Genomic DNA, 22,585 nt, shown 5'->3' with positions numbered 1-22,585 from the left:
ATGGCTCTCCCGTTCGGCCTGTGCATGGCTCCCCGTGTCTTCACCAAAAGCATGGCAGTCATGGCAGCCTTTCTTCACTGCCATCATGTGCACGTTTACCTGTACCTAGACGACTGGCTTACATGAGGCTGGTCTCACCAGCAGGTAGAATCACAGGTACAATTGGTCAGGGACACGTTCAACCACTTAGGCATTATTCTGAATGTCAACAAGTCTGTTCTCACCCCAACACGAACAATAGAGTTCATTGAGGCAGTGCTGGATGCAAACCAGGTGAAAGCTTTCCTCCCAGAGGCCCATCATCTAGCCCTTGCGCATGTAATCACTGGCCTGTAACTTTCCCACCACCATGGTGAGACAGTGCCTCAAGCTGCTGGGTCACATGGCGTCCTGCACCTACGTGGTGCAGCATGCCAGGTTGCGGCTCAGGCCCCTGCAGGCGTGGCTTGTGTCTGTGTATTGCCTGGGTTGCGACACTCTGGACATGGAGCTGACCATTCTGGGACATACTCTCAATTCCCTACAATGGTGGCTGGACCCCTGCATGGTAAGCACCAGGGTACTGTTCCACAGCCCACTGTGACATTGGTAACGGATGCGTCGGCGCTCGACTGGGGAGCACGACAAGTCAGGGCCTATGGCAAGTAGAGGAACTGGCTCTGCATTTCAACATCAAAGAGCTCAGGGCAATCTGCCTCGCGTGCCAGGCGTTCCTGTCCCACTTGCAGGGCTACTGTATAGTGGTACTGACGGACAATACCACAGCCATGTTTTACATAAACAAGCAAGGTGGAGCCTGGTCGTCTCCTCTCTGCCAGGAAGCTCTCCTCCTATGGGAATTTTGTTTAGCCCACCCCATCCTTCTCCAAGCCTCATACCTGCCGGGCGTTCAGAACGTACTGGCGGACAGCTTGAGCAGGCAGTTCTTCACACAGGAATGGTCAATTCGGCCGAATATCATCCATGCCATCTTCTACAGCTGGGGATTTCCCCGAATTGACCTGTTTGCCACATGGGCCAATAGGAAGTGCCCAACCTTTTGCTCTTTCCGGGCTCACAGCCTGGGCTCGATTGCGAACGCCTTCCTGAACTCATGGTCTGGTCAACTACTATACGCCTTTTCACCATTTCCTCTCATCCACAAGGTGCTTCTCAAGGTCTGCCGGGACAAGGCGGACGTCATCCTGGTGGCCCCAGCTTGGCCGCTTCAGTGCTGGTACCCCACCCTCATGGAACTATCGATCCAGTCACCGATTCATCTACCTCTCATTTCCGACCTCATCTCGCAGAATCACAGTTGCCTCCTCCACCCGGACCTCCAGTCACTTCGCCTCATGGCCTGGAGCAGTGGTCCCCAACCTTTCTTGTGGGAATAGTATATTGCTATTCCCAGAAGACTGTGGCGGGCGCCAGGCATGCCGCCGCCGAAATGCCACCACCGAAAAGTGGCAACGGCAAGAAGTGTCGCTGCTGAAATGCTGCCAAGAAACAGCAACGCTTCTCGGCGGCAACGCTTCTCAGAGGCATTTCGGCGGTGGGGTTTCCTGTGGGCGCACAAAAATGCCCTAGTGGGCACCATGGCACCCGTGGGCACCGTGTTGGGGACCTCTGGCCTGGAGGATCCATGGTTGAACCAAGCAGAGCTTGCCTGTTCGGACCTGGTAAGGCAGGTGCTCCTGGAAAGCTGCAAGCCTTCTACCAGAACCACTTACAAAGCAGAGTGGAAAAGGTTTTCTATCTGGTGGGCCCAATGGCAGGTACTCCCACTCCAGGCTTCAATCCCATGCATCCTGGACTATTTGGTGCACCTGAAAGATCAGTGCCTGGCATTCGGTTCTCTTAAGGTTCACCTTGTGGCTATTTCGGCATTTGACCAGGGCGTGTCCGGGCACTCAGTGTTTGCACACCCTATCGTGGGACGTTTCCTAAAAGAACTAGAAAAGATCCATCCCCCAATGAAGCTCCCTGTCCCTGCCTGGGATTTCAATTTAGTCCTGTCTCGTCTCATGGGTCCTCCCTTTGAGCTGCTAGCTTCATGCTCGCTCCTCTACCTCTCCTGGAAGGTTCCCTTCCTAGTGGCCATCACTTCAGCATGACATGTTTCTGAACTACTAGCCCTCAGATGTGAGCCCCTGTATACCATCTTTCATAAGGACAAGGTGCAGCTTAGGCCTCACCAGCCTTCCTACCAAAAGTCGTGTCCCGCTTCCATGTCAGCCAGGATATTTTCCTGCCGGTTTTCTGTCCAAAGCTGCATGCCACCCTCTGTGAGCAGCAGCTGCATTCTCTGGACGTTAGAAGGGCACTCACTTTCTACATAGACCGAACAAAGCCGTTCCACAAAACAAACCAGTTGTTGGTCGCTCTAGCGGAGCGGATGAAAGGTTTGCCGGTCTCTTCCCAGCGGATATCCTCCTGGATCACGGCGTGTATTCGTACTTGTTATGACTTAGCAAAGGTCTCTCCACCTGTTGTCACGGCTCATTCCTTGTCAGCAGCCTTCCTGGCACACATACCCCTCCAGGAAATCTGCAGGGCTGCCACATGGGCTTCGGTGCATACCTTCACATCGCACTACACCATCGTCCACCAATCACATGATGACGCGGCCTTTGGCAGGGCAATTCTCTAGTCTGCAATTCCTTGACTCTGACCCCACCTCCGAGGTAAGACTTGGGAGTCACCTAACTGGAATTGATATGAGCAAGCGCTTGAAGAAGAAAAAACGGTTACTCACCTTTTTGTAACTGTTGTTCTTCGAGATGTGTTGCTCATATCTATTCCATTCCCCCCCCCACCTTCCCCTCTGTTGGAGTAGCCGGCAAGAAGGAACTGAAGGGGGGTCGGGCTGGCAGGGTCATATATAGAGCACCATATCGGCGCCACTCCAGGGGGCTCCACAGCCGGCCCGACGGGAAGCTGCTAGGGAAAATGTTTCTGACATCTGTGCATGCGGTGCGCGCACACACCTAACTGGAATAAATAATGAGCAACACATCTCGAAGAACAACAGTTACAAAAAGGTGAGTAGCCGTTTTTTGCTTCTCTCTCTCTTGGTAAACTGTTGTTGCCGCTTGAGTAAGTTTTGGAATTTGGTGGGGTTGGTCCTGGCCTTTGACTGGCTGAGGTGATGGCCTATTCTATGTGTTGGCTGGTGTCACGCTGTCTGGAGTGGCTCACGACTGTGAGTGCCCAGCTCAGGGCAGACTGTCAGAAAACAGGGCAGACACCCCAAACTGATGGTGTGTTCTGTAATTAGATTTCACTAAGCCAGTAACAAATGTGAACTCCTGGATCACTATATCACTCTTACAATTGAGCCACAGACAGTCCCCTTAGACTCTCCAGTCTATCTTGCCACCCAGGCAAACTGAACTTTGTGATAAAAGGATCACTTACATAAAAAATCACATCAAATTTAGATTGCTTTCAGTCCCAAGAGACCAGTCACTTACACCAAATCAATTGGTACTCTGGATTTTGCACCAAAGACAACTCTGGCAGCCAATTTTCTTGTAAACTAACTAAAGGTTTATTAGCTAATAAAAGGAAATGAGAATTATTGAGAGGTTAAAGCAAGTAAAATATATGCACAGGTGAGTCACAGTTTGTAATTCCAAATGGTGGCAATGATGTAATAAGCTGCTGGTTTCCCAAATCTTTTCAAGGTACCCAAATTGTCTCTGGGGATCTCCATTCTGCATCTGGTAAGCTTCCCTGTAAGGGTCCAAGCAGTCCAGAGATGCAGGATCTTTCCTTGAATCCATACTTATAGCTTCTTCTCATCAAAACCAAGCTGATAGGGTCACTACCCATGTGGGCTTTGCATTTGATGTCAGAGTGAGGAATGCATTTTGAGTCTTAGACTTCTGATCATGATACACAATGACTATTTGCTTTGAAATTAGCACTTTTCTATTGAAGTTCTTCATTTTCATTCCACAAAGCTTCTTTCTCATTTGATGGGTTATTTAATAACAGAGTATTTACAATGTAATGTTTGATACTACATTATAACGGGATACAGATAAGTGAAAATGCAAGTAGCATCCCATTAGTTTTCATGAAGTTTAAACACCAAATACACTTATACATTTAACAATCACTTTGATCTATACTAATACAAGCGAATTGGCCTAGGGCTCTGGCATGAGCTGGCACCTGGTCTGCTTGCATCACAGCTGGTTTGTTATGTCCTTCATGCCCACATGTAGTCTGAATCATGAGGTGACTTAGTCAGAAGTGAATGTCTATGGGGAATTATTGAAAATACTATTAATACTTTAAGTGACAATAGAGGTAGATCATCTTCAGAAACAGGTTAAGGAGATGGTCTTAGAAATGCAGCTCATTCCTCTGAGTATACGAAACGTTCAGTGAAAGTAAGATCTACTACTTCAACTTAGCGTATCATTCCTTTTTGCTTCTAAATGATCCTGTTCAAATACTAATCTAAACTACAGAAGCCCGATTAACCATTTCACACTGCCTTTGCATTTTAAGGTACTATCATTACACCGTAAAGAAGGAAAAAGGAAAGAAACACACAGGAATCACTGCTTTCCCCCTTCAGTCTGACAAGAAACTGGATCCCTTTCCTGTTCTATGACCCTAAGGACTTCTCTGCACTTACAGTGCTGCAGCAGCACCAGAAAAGCTGTACCGCTGTAGCGCTTAGTGAAGATGCTACCTATGCCAATGGGAAAGCTGTTCCCGTTGGCGTAGGTACTCCACCTCCCTGATCAACAGTACTTATGTCAATGGGAGAAGCCCTCCTGTCGACACAGCACTGTCTACGGCAGGGATTAGGTTGGTATAATTACGTTACTCAGGGGGGTGGATTTTCCACATCCCCAAGTGATGTAGTTATACAAACATAGACGTGGTCTATACTACCAGTTTAAGTGAACTCTACCTCTGTTACCACCTGCTGCAGCTCCTGGGTTATTACAGATTCCCCTTTGCTAGCAGCATGCAGCTATGTAGGTAGAGTGCACTCAGCCACTTTGGCTGAGACACATATTATCCTGGCTGTCACATTAGCATATATAAAATGAAGTCAAGTATCAGAGGGGTAGCCATGTTAGTCTGGATCTGTAAAAACGGCAAAGAGTCCTGTGGCACCTTATAGACTAACAGACGTATTAGAGCATAAGCTTTCATGGGTGAATACCCACTTCGTCAGATGCATGCAGTGGAAATTTCCAGAGGCAGGTATAAATATGCAAGCAAGAATCAGGCTAGGGATAATGAGGTTAGTTCAATCAGGGAGGATGAGGCCCTCTTCTAGCAGTTGAAGTTTGAACACCAAGGGAGGAGAAACTGCTTTTGTAGTTGGTTAGCCATTCATAGTCTTTGTTTAATCCTGAGCTGATGGTGTCAAATTTGCAAATGAACTGAAGTTCAGCAGTTTCTCTTTGAAGTCTGGTCCTGAAGTTTTTTTGCTGCAGGATGGCTACCTTTAAATCTGCTATTGTGTGTCCAGGGAGGTTGAAGTGTTCTCCTACAGGTTTTTGTATATTGCCATTCCTAATATCTGATTTGTGTCCATTTATCCTTTTACGTAGAATGAAGGTTCATTTTGGGATCTCAAAATTATAAAATAATATATATTGTTTCACAAACAACAGGAATATAGAGTATGCCAGTATATACTTGATCATTAAAGTAATTTAAGGATTCAAGTTAGTCATAACAGAGATAGGGACACATCTTTCATGTACAGTTTTAGAAAGCAACAGTATCTGAGGATTTATTAATTGGAGTGTTACATTCAAAACAAGAGAAAATATTTTAATATTGTGCATGGATGTTAAGAAACATCCATGCACAAGACTTTTGTCTCTCCTACCTCTATGAAGTTTAAAACTTCTGGAGGGGGTTCTGATAAACATTGATCAAAGGTATGGAGAGTTTTAGCTACAATGATATCTTAAATTTTTCAGGATAAGAGGAGGCTATGGAGGTGAAGGAGGAGGAGTGTATGATCTTATTGCTATGTACAAATGCATAAAACAGGATAATCAAGACTTAGATTCTAATTAAGCCACATGAGGAATTAGCCAGACATTCCTGGTTATTAAAAATGCTATAATATTTTTAGTGTTTTATTTCTCAGAAGGTGATAGGCATTTGGAAGTCTCTGTTCTTGGAAGTATTGGTAGAATATACCTTACAAGGAATCTGGAAAATGTGAATAAAAATGGGATTAGATGCTCAATGCTGGTCATACTTACTCAGATGTAAAACTGACTACCAAGGAGGAGTTTTCTCCCAGGGCATATTTTCAGGGACCATTACTTCTGGGTATGTTACGGAATGGAAATTCCCTGATTTCAAACTGAGATTTAACGACTGAAGAATGTTTTTCTATACAAAGAAACCATGGAAGAAAGCATTCCTTGAACTGACAAAAGTGGTGTAAAATGAAAGCTGAAATCCTTGTAATATGTGTTTGAGCAAAGTTTTAGTGTTGCCAACTTTCTGACTGAAGAAAATGGAACACCCCTGCCCCACCCCTAGGCCCCACCCCTTGTCCAAGGCCCCATCCCCAGCTCACTCCATCCCCTCGCTCACTCGCTCATTTTCACTGGGCTGGGGCAGGGCTTTGGGGTGTTAGAGTGGGTGAGAGCTCCAGCTGGGGGTGTGGGCTCTGGGGTGGGGCTGGGGATGAGAGGTTTGGGATCCAGGAGGGGGCTCCAGGGCTGGAGTGTGTGGCCCAGGGGTTCAGAGTGTGGGAGGGGACTCCATCTGGGACATGGGGTTAGGGTGAGGGAGGGAATGAGGGCTCCATCTGGGGGTGCGAGCTCTGGTGTGGGGCCAGGCATGAGGGATTTGCGGTGCAGGAGAGGGCTTTTTTAAAAAAAGGAAGCTTTGAAACAAAATATAATTTTGAACCATAAACACTGAAATGTTTCATTTAAAAAATGTCAAAATAAAAGATCCCAGGGTTTGTTTGTTTTTTTCCCAGGTTGCTTTTCATCCAAAACAATCTGGTAAAACTGACATGAATTCACAAAACATTTTGATGTTGCCAACTCTCATTTTTCACTACAAAAAAGTTTCATATAAAAAAATTCTCCCAGCTCAGCTTGTAGCCTTATCCTGAATTTGTAAAACTCCACTGCATTGTTTGTGTCAAGTTGTTGCTTCCTCCCTTCATCATGGCTATGTTACAATATCTTTGTTTATTTGAGAAAACAAAGGAATAAATTATCCATTCTCTCATCTCCTCTCTGCAAGTACATGTAACTCGTGGTTTATGAAAGGCTAAAGGAGAACATTTTTGTAGGAGCTTCCTGCAGAAGAACTGGTTCCCCAGCTCACTTAAACGTGTGCCTAACTTTAAACATGTGAGTAGTACCGTCAATCAATGAGATTTCTTATGTGCTTAAAGTTAGGCATGTGCTCAAGAACCTTGCTGAATAGGCGTTTCAAATATTAGCACATTAGTTGTATTGTAACTTCATTAAGCCATATAATGTTAAATGAAACATAGACTCTGGAGTAAATAACATATTTTTGTCTCATACTACAGAACGAGGATCAAAGGGTCATCTTGATCTGACAGAGCTGATAGGAGTTCCACTCCCTCTTTCTGTCTCCTTTATCACTGGCTATGGAGGGTTTCCAGCTTACAGTTTTGGACCAGATGCTAACATCGGCCGTTTGACAAGCACTTTAATACCACAGACCTTCTATAGTGATTTTGCTATCATAGTTACAGTAAAACCAAACAGCGATGATGGAGGTGTACTATTTGCAATAACGGATGCCTTTCAGAAAACTATATACTTGGGAATGAGACTATCGCCAGTTGATGATGGCACCCAGAGAATAATCATGTACTACACAGAGCCTGGTTCCTACATCTCCCGAGAGGCCGCTTCATTTAAAGTTCCAGTGATGACTAATAAATGGAATCGGTTTACAGTGACTGTTCAGGGAAATGACGTTGTTCTGTTCATGGACTGTGAAGAATATAACAGAGTTCAGTTTCAGAGGTCACCTCAGGCCTTGCAATTTGAATCCAACTCTGGTATATTTGTTGGAAATGCAGGAGCAACAGGATTGGAAAAATTCACAGTAAGTACAGTATGATGGATTCTAAATGTTCGTGATAGATGTTTCCTTTCAAAGAAGTTCTGAGTGCAATGGCTAAGCATGAAAAGAAGTCACATCTGAAATATCCTGTATTTTCCATACACATGGAGCAAAACATATACTTTAGTCTAGACTGCTGTTATTTTGGGGTAATTAACAAAGAAAGTACAAGTATAACATCTCCACGAGAGAAAGCAGAGTGTGCCTTTCATTCTATAAGCTCCTCTGTCTTGAATTGCCCTCGCAGCATTGCCCCATAGCAAGCACAAAAACCAGAATGACATCTACATACACCACAGGAGACATACTTTTTTTCTATTAAAGTAATATTTTGATTTCAAGGTTATTCCACTGAGTTGGTACTGAAAGAAAATGCTGCTCACCTTTTATTTAATGGATATCACCACACATGCATTTACACGTACAGATACATGAAAAAGCTATGATGATATGGTTTGGAGTGACAATTTTATTGGCACGAACTGGGAATGACTTAATTACTCAGTAGGCCTGGATGATATGGATATGGCAGATGAGGTGGTCAAAGAGGCATGTGTGTTTTGAAGCTAGGATTGCAAAGTCATGCACTAAAAATATAGGAAATGCTAGAATTAAGTCAATGCAATCTTAATTCTCTCCACTAGTGTGTTTGCATTATGAAATGGTCTTTAATTATGTGATTACATGCTAACATTTACATAGGACTTCTACATTATAAAGGGCTGAGGGTGGATGGTGCTCAGGGAGTGAATCAGAGTTGTGTAGGGAATGAGGCTCTTGTCTGCAGGCCCTCTTGCTGTAGAAGTTGGAATGTGGGCAGATAAAGGATGGTCTTGTGGTTAAGGCAGGTAAATGTCACACAGGAGAATTCATTTCTATCTCTGGCTTTGCTACAGTGTTCCTATGTGATACTGAGCAAGTAACTAAAGCCCAAATTGCCACAAGTGGCCATTAGTTGTGTTCCTCATTTTGAGAGCCCGAATGGAGACACCAGTGGTCTGATTTGCAGCAGTGCCATGCACTCAACTACGGACGAAGTCAGTAGAAGCTGTGGATGGTTGATACCTCTGACAAAGACAGTGTGGTCTGAAGGAATAAGCATGAGATTGAGAATCAGGATGCCACGAATTCTTATTTTGGCTCTGCTGTTCAATCACATCAGCTTTCTTTCTTAGTGTGCCCATCTGTAAAATGTGGATAAGAAAATGTATTCCTCCTCAAATGAGGGGGTTGTTAGGATTAATTAATGTTTGTACAATACTGTGATTGTATACAGTGTTGTAAAAATGCTAAGTACTTTGAAAAATCAGCCCCTAGGTGTCTTCAGTCAGGTGCCCAGTCACCGAAAAAACCAAAATTAGTGGACTCTAATTAGTTGGCAAATTTTGGTCTATGCGCTCAGTTCACCCTCTGTAAACTAGCAATAGTAGTACATTCCCACTTCACAAGGGAGCTGTGAAGGTAAATTTGTTAATGTTTGTGAGGATCAGATGGTACAATGATAAGAACTATAGAAAAGCTATTGAGGAAATTATTAATTCCTTATTTGGTACAATGGTTTGGATGGTGTGCAGTAATTAAGGCACAGGACCATAGGTGCTGGAAGCAGGTTTCTTGAAGTGGTTTCTATTATATACAGGGCTAACAGTTTTGGTTCAATGGCTCTCAGCACCCCCTATCAACTATAAACTATAAAAATTGTTCCAGCACCCATGCACAGAGCCACAAACTGAATGATGAAAATAGAAAGAAATACTGAGCCGCCTTATTTGCTGTAGCTCACCCAACACGTGCCTGGATCGAGGCAGGGGTCCTGTAGAGAACTTAGTATACGATCATATAAGTTAAAATTGTATCAAAATGCACTTGCACAGTGGGCAAAATTAGGGTTGCCCAGGCAACCTTAATTTGGGTATTTCTTGATTGCTGAGTGTTTGACTTTACAACCTTAATAACTTTTTGGTTTTGTATGTGACTTCTAGTATTTTTTAAAAAAGGAAAACAAATTCTGTCATGTTCAGATGTAACATTAACGTTTACACTCTGTGTGTGTGTGTGTACAGTCACATGAGTGTGTGTTTGTGTGTGTGTGTGTGTGTACACAATACTCAATATAAAGGGAGAGAGATTGAATTCTGAATGAGACTCTATAGATCTTTTGGTATATTTCATGTGAGAGTCACAGTGTGAATAGACTAGAAATGTGGCGGGAGACAACATTAATATATTCATGATCATTTTGGTCAGCTCTAGATGTCTATGACCATTGCAGGATTTGGTTCACAGAGGGTTTGCAACACGGATTCTGCAAGTCCAGTTGACAGGACTGGAAGCAAAGGAAGACTGCAGTTTTTCTTGGAGTTTTGGATCTAATGAGCTTGAATTTCCAAAGGGAGAATCTCCTAGGAATTGGGTCCCTAGGTTAGGGGAGTGGAAAGTTTTTGGAAGAGGTAAGGAAAGGTGGCTAGTTGGGGTTTGTAAGGAGCAAATACATAAAAGAGTGCAACTTTTTCTAGACCATGATCTGATGTTTGCCAACAATTCAACATCGAACTCCAGGCTTATCTCTTAAGGCTCAATGTAAATATACCATGAGGCTTCCTGTGCCCTTTTTAATTAGGTTTGGTTTAGAGCATTGGTTTGTTTCACTTTTTCTAAGTGTATCATTTTAATGCTGTAACAGCATTTTTAACTGTGATTTGCTGAACACACTTATTCCCCGCTAACCATTAGCAACAGACTGATCATGTAAGTTACATGACCACCAGCCCACCAAGAGATAGTTTCAATGCAAGATGTAAGCTGTGTCTACAGTTTATATATTGCTAGAACCTTATGTTGTTGTTCAGTGACATGGAATAGACTTAAACATTAGCACGAGGTTTCCATGCCTCATCAGCCTGATTAAAAACAGCTTCCTGCTGGGACTAGCTTGGAATTCTCAGCCTGTCAACTTCCAAACTGAAATCTGTCAAAATGTAAAAGCCTGACTCGGCACCCAGTCAAAATGAAAACATCAGGTTTTTTGTTTTGTCTTCTTTTTACGTCTCCAGTTACTTCAAGTGGTGCATAATAATTTGGGAGAGTAATATCTTTCCCAATAAACTAATTAAGCAACAGTGTCAATTTTCATTGAAGTTTTTGCTTCAGAAAAACAGGAAATACCTTCCTAAACCCATTGGTAGTAGCAGATCTTGAGCTCCATCTGGTAAGCAATAGGAAGATGCACTTGTACTTAGAATCAGAACATTTCAACTTCAGACAACAAAAATTACAATTTAAGGGGCAGCATAGTCTTCCCTCAAAACATGCATGTGACTCTAGTTAAGGTTAGCAAGCATTGCCCCTGCACTTCTAGCGCTACATTTATCTCTCGTTATTTATTATTTGTCACTAGCTAGTGACCAAATAATAGTTTATTAATAATAATAGCTGTTCTTTTGATCATCCAGTGCTAGTATCTAGGGTAATTTATCCACTTATCATCGCCATGGACTTAATCCAGTACTCATCGAAGTCAATGGGAGTCTTTGCATTGACTTCAAATGGGCATTGAATCAGACTTTGGAGGGATCTCATTAATGCATTAATTTGTACTAGAGATCTCTATAGATCTAATGCACCTTTAAAAATATATATCTATATAAATCTGAGTGCCAAATTTCTCTGTCCTGGCTCATGCAACCAGTCCCATTAAGTCGGTTTGTTTATGGGAATCCAGCAAAATCAGGCTACTTTGCTTAAGGTCCCTAGCTTTAGGCACCCGAGTTTGAAAGGTTAGGCAAAGATTGAATTGGTGATTTCCACAGTACAGTAGTTTGTATCTATGCTCAATAGAAATTTATAATGGGTTACACGTGGGGGCATCTTTTCCATAAAAATACGCAGTTGCACACTGTTTTGTCATGTAATTATGGTAAAACAACATGAAACAAATTTAGGCTTATGTGAATTTCGGCAGATATCCTGATTACTTTGGTATCGCATTTGTGAACTTGACTATGGAAGTACAGGTTAGCATGGGCCATAAAACGCCTTTCGTCCTCAACTTCTTTTTCACGCTGAATATTGTAGTTCCATTTGAGTTGCACCCCTTGCTGAAGCTGGAAAAAAGAAGGTGGTGGTTCTCTCCCTCACTCTGGGCACAAGCCAGCTTCCAGCCTCTTGAGATGCTGAAATCAGACACCACTCACGGCAGATGATGCAAATGTTCAAAATATGATCCCTTATGCTCTGTGGGCCTCCTCAGGCTTGTTTACCCCTCAGAGGGATTCAGATCCATGATGGGCATAACAGACATGTGTCTAGGTCTCCAGAGATGTGTGATGAGATCAAAATCTCAGCTCTCATGGGAACAATTGTTTCTGGCCCTCATGATTGCAAAGAAAAGCTTGAAAACATGAGCTGAGTGTATGTCTGCCTGAGTCTGCAGAAGGGCTGCAGCAGATGTGGGAGCTGCAACCTTTAGCGCCAAGGAGGAAACTGCCTGGCCCCACACTCTCCACTGAGGCAGACCTGCCACCACTCCCCAGGCTGGGCGACTTGGCTGGAGGTAGTGGCTAGGCTCTGCAGAATTGACTTCACTTTGGGAGGGCTCAACTTTGCTCCCCTGGCCTTTTGGTTCCAGAGGTCAGATGCGGGGAGGAAAATGGTGGTATCTGTCAAACAACTTCCAGTCATGGCACCAGAATGAGAGGCTGCTCTTGATACTGTGTGCAGGTGTGTGATCCTCCCTCTCTTTTCTTACATGATTCACAATGAAAGAGTAAATAATCACTGGATAGCTGAACTGCCCATCATCAGGCAGTGAGAGGAATGGGAGAGGTCACACATCTCTGAGCTATTGTTTCAGGCCTCTGCAAATTGCTGCGCTGGTTGCACTTGTTTCACCTTGGTAAGGTTTCCTTTGAAACCATAAGGGCTAGGGACTTTAACAAACAAATACCACCCCCCCCCCTCAGATGCTAGAAGCATCCTCAAAAGAGTGCTGGATCACTGATTCAGCCCAGTTCAAATCCTGGTTGCATCCACTCCCATTTTACCAAGCCAAAACTTTTGCTCAGTAGTGAGGTACCCTGGGCATATGCATGTATTTTTGATGCTCCACTGTGTTAGCCCTACTGTTGCAAGGCATACTGTGGGAGAAGCTGAAAAGCCTAGTGGAGAGTGCTTGACCTATCCTGGCATATGCATTGTGTATACACACAGCACTGTCCCTTGTTGCTATTCCCAAAAAGAGCATAGTACACTACCCCCACCCACCCTCCAGCGCCCACTGGCAACATCAATATGCATGCAGGGAGTTTTCAGCGACTCCACCTTCTCTCCCTGCCAACCAACACACATGCCAAATCACTCTCTCCTGCTGCTCCCATCTCTCTCAACACTATTACTTATTACCTCCATTTATCTAGTGTTCCCACTGCTCACAATGGCAGCCAACAGAAACAGTACTTTGGAAAGCTTTCCCTTAAGTATACTCCTATCTCACCATGGGAGCAGTAGCATAGAGGGAACAGTGGGCTGGAAGCTCAGAGGCAGCATAGTATAGACGTGTGTAGACTCCTACCCTGGAGTCTGCATGTATTGTTATATAACAACAACAGCAATACATAATGCTCAGCCTACGGTTTCTACAGATCTCAGATCTTCTTGAAGTTTTTTTCTCAGCAAGACCCCTCTGTTCCTGCTCCTAGCTCTCTGTTCTCTGAGAGGCACTTGGAGCTACTGTAACAGGACTCAGCTGATTGGATATTAGAGTGAGTCAGCAAAAATAACTTCCTCTCTCTACAGGGTTCTAGCTTCCCCTGAGTGACTCATAAGTAGAGCCTTATATTACTGCATGGAGAGCCCTAGAACCTGCTGTGCCCTTACTGGCATCTTGTAAGGCTACCAATTAGCAACTCAGATCCTTGCTCTTCACAAAGTATACGAAGAGTGGAGAGATGAATCAAGAGACCTTCTGGCCCCCCTAGGCAGACCCAAGGTTTGTAGGAAAGGAGACCGCAAGATACTGGTGGTTGTGTATTAGCAAAGGTGGGGAGTGGGGAGCAAAAGGGAGGAGAACTTGTACATCCTTCATTGCAGCTGCCATTTTGAGCAAAGGGTGGGGGAACAAAAGCTCAGGCGGCAGAGTGATTGTAGACAAATATGGCGGCACCCTTATGGTACCTGGAACTAGGTTGCTTAAAACCCCTTTCCCATAAACTTTTTTATAAAAATATCTTACAATACTTACTAGATGTGTCTCCCTTTCCCCCTGCAATTTGGTTCTCCTCCTGTGGATGCTGTGACTGTGATTTGGTCAACTTCTGGGGTCTCCAGGACTGGGTCTACTTCTGTTCCGCAAGGCGATAAGAAGTGAGGTTTAAGTCCTCATGCTTGGTGTCCTGGTCACTGCTTGGTGGTATCCACACAATGCAATGGCTCAGTGGTGGTATCTTTCCCAAATATACAGTCCAGCCCCGCATTGTAGCCACAGACCCTGAGAGCTCTCCTAGAGGTACTATTATTGTCCTTTTTGCTCTTATAACCCGTCTGGAGCTCCTTTCCCTTAGTGTGGCACAGGATTGGGTCTCAGTTGTGCCCCCTCACCTTCATTTGTCCAGATAACTGCTGGAGTCTTTGTATGTTGTGGTGGCTAACTTTCAGATGTTTCTGTATTGTGACAAAGTCAGGCCGGACGGCTGCAAGAGGGTCTGGGAAAACAGGTATGTTAGCCCTAGAATGGTAAAGGCCCTTTTCCCTACAAGCTGGGAAGAGGTTACTTCAGGTCAATTAGGGACACCTGAGTCCAATTAAGGGCTACCTGAAACCTGTTAAAATCTCTCTCCTAGGGGTTGTGGAGGAGGAGAGACAAACTGCTGCAAGCCTGGAGGCAGCAGGGAGATAGGCCTCTCCACTGTGAGAGACTGTGCTTCTCCCTCTAGGGGAGACACCCAAAACCCAGCGCTTGCTTTGCTGTCTTCCAAAGGGTAGAAATGGGCTGAAATAACAGTTCTTCAGGCTTCTAAGTGTACAATAGGGCCCCATATCCAAACTTAGCTGCCTGGCTTTAGGAACCCAAATGAGTGGCCTGATTTTTAGAGGTGTGGGTGCTTAATTTGAAACCTCCAGGTTTGAAAATGCTATCTAATTTTCTTTAAAGGTAGTTTTAACAATGTAAACTGTTAAGGTTAAGTATTTTGAATATATAGCACACCACTGCGTGTACTTGTAGGGAGCATAATATATTTTTTAAATACTGTCTCAGAAGTTGTCCAGTTGCATACTCTTTCTGAACCCAAAACTAGAGTGCAGAGGAATATTGTGCATGTTTCCATGAAGCGTTTAACATAGTTGTTAGATTTCTGCAACGTTTCCTTTGCTTTGTGCACACATTTTACATGTCTTCATATATTCAACTTAAGTTTTCCATGCTTGCTTTCAGTCCAAAGGGACATTTGTTTGGAAAGTTCTTGAGGAACATATGGTTCAGCTGTTTTTGAGTATTTCATGTGCTAAAGAAATACACTTTTCCCATTTCCCACTGTTGTTAGTAACTCACATTGCTGTGCTATCTCTGGGTTGCTACTGCTTTAAAACAAGATTACGTTTTGTTGGTAAAATTAGACAAGCTATTTGATTTGTTTATAATTTACAATATTAAAATATATGTAAAATGTATTATTCTAATGATTTAAAGTGACCGATTAAATGCCAGGATGAGTTATTGAAGAGAAATCTGAATAAATCTGTGGCAGTTCGGCCGTTTTTCCTCAACATTTCACAAGGCGTATAATGCAACTCACACAGATCCACTATTATCCTAGTAACAAACTCATAAATTATATAACAAATTTTATAAACTGAATGGGATATTGAAATATGGTTTAAGTAATCAGGCCAATGTACTGGGAATTAATTCTCTGGAAGCGCTCTGTACATACCAATGGAAACTGCACCACCAATAACAATTCCTTAATTTTTTTTAAATTTTCACCATCTATTAGCAATAATAATCTCAGCAGAGGGCATTTTTTTTTTTTTTAGAGGTTGCTATTAGGCTTAATTAATGACCCTTCGGGTTACGTTTTGGGCGATCAAGCTCCTTACAGCTGATGAGGATCTCCAACAACTTCCCAGCTTCTGTGGTGGTGGTTGTTAATATTTAAGGCCATGTGTGTTCCTAGCCAAACTTCATGCTTTAGATAATTTTCCAAAATAAACAGAGTCCAGTCTGTTCTTTTCCCCACCATGCTTTCATAAAGGTCATTTGAAGAGAACACTTTCTTGAACTGCTTTTGTTATTTATTGTAGGGGTCGATTCAACAACTAATGATCAAACCTGACCCAAGGGCTACTGAAGACCAATGTGAAGATGATGACCCATATGTGAGTACTCACACGCACACCTCTCCATCTGTTTTCAGTGGTTCTGTGCCAAGGATTTGAATTACAATAGCACATTTTTAACAAAACTGTCAGGAGCTGGGATCTAGGCAGTCTTTCTTAGTGGTCAGAGAGCAGATGTCAGGTCTAGTGGGCAGAGCAGGTGTCCAGGTCAGGGAGCAGAAGCAGAAGTCAGAGCTGGAATCAACTGCCAAATACGGGAACTAGGGGGTCCAGCCAGAGTCAGGACCAGAAATCGAAGCTGAGAATTGAAGCCAAGGCCAGATACCAAATGACAGACCCAAGGGTTAAACCAGAGTTGGAGTCAGAAGTCAGAGCTGGAGGTCAGCTAGGGTTGGTAGCCAATGGTCATGAGCAAAGTGAAAGGGCAGAAATCAGAGAGAGGCAGGGATCAGGCATGGAATAGGAGAAAAGTGGGAGCTAGGAATGAGGAACAGGTCTGCAGCAAAGCAGGACTCAGGAACAGGGTTAGATACAGATTGCAGGAGGCAGGCAAGAGTAGAGTGAAACATGGCAGAAGCAGCAGAAAGTTTGCACAGTTGCTTGGACTGTCCTCCCAGCTCACTTCCTAGCTTAAGTAGCGGGTGTGAGCCAGTCAGGTAGCTGTAGGCCTTGGGAGCTCCAACTGGACTTCCTATGGGGCCTGGCCTTTCAAGTTTAGAGAGATGCTGCTTCATCCAGCTCCCTTGGTGGCAAAAAGGGAGTGCCAGAGATCCAGGGTCCCCTACAGCCCAATATTCTAGACCCGCACCCTTGGATCCTTAAAAAAACAAATGGTAGTCTCTCTTCTTTGGAACACACTGACATGCTTGAAAGTGTTTTGTTGGTGTGCTTTGTTCTGTGCTGTGCCCCTTGGAAGCCAGAATCTTCAAGGAATTTCCCAATCTTTAGTCTCCATCACCTTTGAGTCTTTGAGTGGGGATATTCATTTTGCTAATATACTCATCTCCATACTCCACTTTAAATACTGAAATAAGTTACTTCATAATAATACTGGAGCTAAGTTGCTGAGAAATACCTATAACTAATTTTCCCCACATAACTACAAGTGAAAAGTGAAGTACAAAAGAATCTGAAGAGCTATTTCATGCTAGAACATAACATTCTGACTCTGGAATTTTCTAAACTCAACCTAATTTGCTTTTGTGTAGGCATCAGGAGATTCTAGTGGCACTGGTAGCATTCAAGAGCAGGAAGGAGTTCCTGAGACACAAGAAGTCATTGCATCTTCTCAAACCCTAGTAAGTGTCAGCAATTATTCAACTTTACCTTTCTGCGTTACCAGTACTTTAAGTAGTGAGGTGCAAATTCTGCCATTGGATACTCATTTGCAGCACCCTCTGAAGCCAATCAGAGTGACGTACCCTACCAAAGGCAGAATTTGGCCTTGGAAATCCAGCTTCCTTCGGGCTTGATAGTGAATTAACAAATTTGCCCCAAGCAAAGGTTAGCACATTGTTATGCTGCTCCTGGAGCAGCCCATGTGGAAGGAGTGTGACTTAGTGACTTTTTTCTCTGAAGTTTTCTTATCATATAGGTTTACAAGACAGTATTGCAGGATCCTATCCTCATTTTCCCCTCATGCCCTTTTTTTAAGTGTCTCCACAACATTGTATAACCCACTTTGATGCCAGGTGATAAGTAGCTGATCTAATGTGTTTTGTTTCAGTACTTTTAAAATCTATCTTGACTGTTCAGTGAGTGGACTCCTGCTTTGTTCACTTACTACATGCTGCCTATCTTGTCAACATACGGCTCAGATCTTTTCTCATTTACACCAGCATAAATCTGGAGTTAGTCCAGAATTGCACTGTAGTAGTTGAATATAGACCATGGCCAAAATTCGGCATAGATCTGCAGGATTTATATCATTCACTGTGTATCCCTACCTCATTCACAGTACACTGTATAGCCTTCCACCCCTAGCACTCCTTATTCAACCCTCTACTCTTTGGGAGACCTGATGAAAGAAGGAATGTATTTCCTGCCCGTATTAAGGCACCCTATAATTCATTAAAAAGAATTAATATAAGAAGAGTGGTCAAATGTCCTGAGGGCCCCCATTCCCCCATGTTACTCTGGCCATATCAGGAGCTTGATGAGATGCAGAGTATCACAAAGCATGAGTTGCAAAGGTGATTCTTTCTTTGATTCAGTTTAATTTCTTCCTGAAAACACAGAATAAAGGTATCCTTCTTTGTCTGCAACACAAGAGGACAAGGAGTGCCCGAGACCCAGGGATCTGGCTTCGGTATAGAATGAACCAGAATGTTGAGAAAAGTTATTTATTGTATAAGAAAAATAGAACATTTTTCCAGTACTAAGCTATACTGTTTTTGTAGACTGTCCTATGTATTACCTTGACTTTTCCGTTATCACTTCCAAGTTTCCACAGAACACACCATTTTGCAGATCATATGCGTGCTACTTCTTTAAAGGAGTAATTTGGCCTGGCATTAAACCAAGTGGAAGGTTTTGGCTACCACTTGTGCTTCAGGGGGAGTTTTGGTAGAATAGTGACTTCCATGCTGCAGTGCTATGGCATGGAAACATCTCTTGCCAGTAGATTGTTGTTGTTTTTTTCTGAGTAACCCGTAGCAATATGTGTCAGGTGACATGTCTAAAAATAACCTGTTAAAAAGGCAAAGATGATGTACTGTCCTTACTAAGTAAAAGGAAGGTAGTTTGTATATACTTTTAAGGAACAGGTAAAGAGTTTGCATTCTCCCCTTGAGTAGAAAGTTGCAGTTTGAGATGTGCTCGCAATGTAATTCTAACTTATATCATAAGAGGGGAACTAGAAGTCAAACAGTTACTACCCATGGGTCAAGTATATGCCCATGTTCACAAATTTATCAAGCAGCTAAACTGTGACCTATTCCCTTGTACCACGCTTCTGAGACCTCCACTGCACTAGACAGGAAAGCTCTGTGGAAAGATCATGTCAAGGTTTAACATTGTCAGAGTAGTACAGGAAAGACATATCTTCTAATGTAGTGTGTGATGTTTTTGAATGCTCTGTAGCCTGGCCTGCAATAAACTAGAAGCTGGTAATTAAGAATCAGTGCTAAGGGAAGTGACAATTCCAGCACTACTGGGCTGTATTATAGGAATGATGAAGCTGTGGTTGGTATTAATTGGGGGAGAGGAAGCAAACTATTTCACTTTCCTGTGGGCCTCTTCGGGACAGCAACACACATGGGCATAACTAAACCATTGCAAACCTTTTCAATATATCTCTGATTTACTTGTTTCAGAGTAACAGCCGTGTTAGTCTGTATTCGCAAAAAGAAAAGGAGTACTTGTGGCACCTTAGAGACTAACCAATTTATTTGAGCATAAGCTTTCGTGAGCTACAGCTCACTTAAGTAGCTCACTTAAGTAGCTCACGAAAGCTTATGCTCAAATAAATTGGTTAGTCTCTAAGGTGCCACAAGTACTCCTTTTCTAATTTACTTGTCACTCTTTCAATTTTTCCACAAATCCGTCTCCATAAAACACTCACATGCACTGATATTCTGTTATTTATTTCTGTTGTTCTAAAAGTGGTTTGTACACTGGAAAGGTAACTGAGGCTAAGAGAAAATATTTTTTTAGAATTGCAAAGCTGCTGCTTTCTCTTCAGATGGAAATATTATGCTAATATAGCAAACATGGAGAATGAATCTTCAGAAGGATTTTGTTTAAAACCTTAAAAGCAAGCAACATCTATACATTCTGTATTCATTTTACATTCACTTTTTCAGTAATGGTTTGTCTTTTTTAGTGTGCCTTGAAACAAAGAGAGTCTGTGTGAAGTCCTAGTTACAGCTACAGTAAGGCTCTTTGTATGAGATAATCACCCCATGTTTTACATTGCATAGGTTTCTGAGCCAAACAATCATAATCCTGGAGGGCTTATAAATGTTCATTTCCCTTAAACTGTAAGAATTCACGTGAAAGTTCTTTCTTAGGCAACATACATAACTTAGTGTTTTTTAAAATGTGTTACAATAATGTCATTAAACTTCAAAAAGGAAGCACCAGTGTATCACTAACTTGTAAGCTTTATGTTGCCTTTAAAAAAAGCTATGGGTTTTTGCCAAATGTGAAGTGTCTAAATGTGACTCATTGGATATGTATGCTTTCCAGTGTGAATGTCCATGGATTTATTTGTAATGTGCCTTTTTTTTAGAAATATTAAAGAAGGGACATAAACAGACTAATAACAATATAATAATCAATACAGTCACTGATAGATGCTTCTGAAAAAGTTTGTATTCATGTAATGCTATTACAAATTGCCAAGCAAACTCTCCAAGATCAGAAGTTCAAAGTACATTCCCAGGCTAGTCTGGAATGAAAAAAGTCCAGGGTCATAACTGACAATATAGCTGCTGATTGAAGAATCTGATTTGTGCCAAGGATGCATAATCTAGTAGTCTGCTAAATTCTACTGTACTATGCAGTAACAACAGATTGAACTGTTTGGGATATTTCAGTACATTTCCATTCATCAGCTTGCACATAGTTTTTCAGCACAGGGAATCATCAGGAAAGAGAGATGGCTCATTTCTAGAAGAGCTGCCACTCTGAAAGGAGTTAATTATGGATACCCTGGTATAATTTACTCAATCAGTGACCAGCATTGGCAGAATTTATCTGTGGGAATCATGGGGGGAAGGGAGAGGAGTCCCTAAAACTAATAATTAAATGCTGCCAAATGTGAGAATGGGACTGAAGGAAATGGAAGGAATATTAGGGATCATTATTTTTTGATTGGATTCATTTCTATTTTTGTACTATATAATTTTAGATAATCAGTTAGTTTTCTAGATACTTTCCATTTACGCTTTAATGCTGGGCCTAACTTGTTGGCTCTTCCCTGTTCTGATACTATTCACTCTCTTTTCTTAAATTCAAAGCCATAAGAATTTAAAATGTAGAAACAAATGCTCCAAATGTGTTTTGCCAACTTTACAATTCATTTCTTGTAATCAAAACGCTCATAAACAGAAACGTAAATGATGATGATCAATTCAGGGCTCCTAAAATATACATTGGGCCGTGTGTGTGTAATACTTGACAGCCTGTAGTGGATTGTCCTATTTAATCAGGAATACAATGCATAATCTACTAAAAGGCGTTTTCTTTAAGGAAAACAACAATAGCAACATAGCTATTGTAATTAGAGACTTAGGGCAAGATTGTGACAAGGGGACATAAGTGCCATGTACGTGCACACACTTACCTGAATTGCCACTCTGTGCACTGGGGGAGAGCAGGCTGTGCTGCGCCATTGCTTTCTTCTCTCCCTCCAGCTCACATGCAGGTGGGCAAGAAGTGGGACAGAGTGCCAATGGGTAGAGAATTGGCTGGTGCAAAGGAAGAGTCTGTTGCATCCTTTAAAATGCCTTAGTAAAATTACTCTTCCCCAGGTGCAGCTTCCCTGAGTCACAGTTCCTTCCTGGGGCAGGGATGTAAAGCTTCAGTCTAGTCCTTAGGAAGTAATATTGAAGGTGGCAAAAAATAAATTCCAGAAATGCCTTTGTCTCGTGGGGAAAATGTATTATAGTTCTGAACAAGGATTAAATAAATCCTAGAGTTTAGAGCTGGAAAAGACCTGCTGGGCATCTAGTCCATCTCCCTGACAATGCAGGATTTCTCCCGACAGCACATTCTCTAGAGTCCTGTCTACTCTCATTTCAAATACACCATCCACCACTTTCCGTGGGAATTAGTTATACTTCTGCCTAACGAATGGGCAGAAGTCAGGGTGCTTGGAGCACTTAACGCTAGTGTTGACAGGGAGTATAAATGAGAATAATGGGATGAAGTAAGGAAACAGAATATTTAGGTTGAATATCATTGTAAGCTCCCTCACCAGCCCAGGAAAAACCTATTGCCACATCTCAGTCTCTTTCAGGCCATTGCCTGAGGGCATGGTTTATTAATTGAAACACAAACTCTCAATTCACACAAAACAAAGCTATTCCCTTGATCAGCACAGGCTACAGGAGCTCAGAAGCCTTTCCCCGGTACCTTCTTTCTTCCCTCCACCTCTTACCCCACTTCAGGGCCTGCTACAGGATCCCACTTGTTTCCTGTAGCT

At 42.7% G+C, this 22,585-nt stretch overlaps 1 protein-coding gene across 9 annotated transcripts in view; it reads left to right on the top strand.

Annotated features, from left to right (window-relative positions):
- Positions 1 to 22,585, top strand: part of COL15A1 (collagen type XV alpha 1 chain) — a 282,092-nt gene that overhangs the window by 93,237 nt on the left and 166,270 nt on the right. For all 9 annotated transcript variants that reach the window (XM_073332560.1, XM_073332562.1, XM_073332555.1 and 6 more), the window contains 3 exons: positions 7,538 to 8,085; positions 16,402 to 16,476; positions 17,646 to 17,735. In XM_073332560.1, the coding sequence (XP_073188661.1) occupies positions 7,538 to 8,085; positions 16,402 to 16,476; positions 17,646 to 17,735 (713 nt within the window). The remainder of the gene's footprint in view (positions 1 to 7,537; positions 8,086 to 16,401; positions 16,477 to 17,645; positions 17,736 to 22,585) is intronic.

This window comes from Lepidochelys kempii, chromosome 2, assembly GCF_965140265.1.
Source record: "Lepidochelys kempii isolate rLepKem1 chromosome 2, rLepKem1.hap2, whole genome shotgun sequence".
Lineage (NCBI taxonomy): Eukaryota > Metazoa > Chordata > Testudines > Cheloniidae > Lepidochelys > Lepidochelys kempii.
This window is presented reverse-complemented; position numbering and strand designations above follow the sequence as displayed.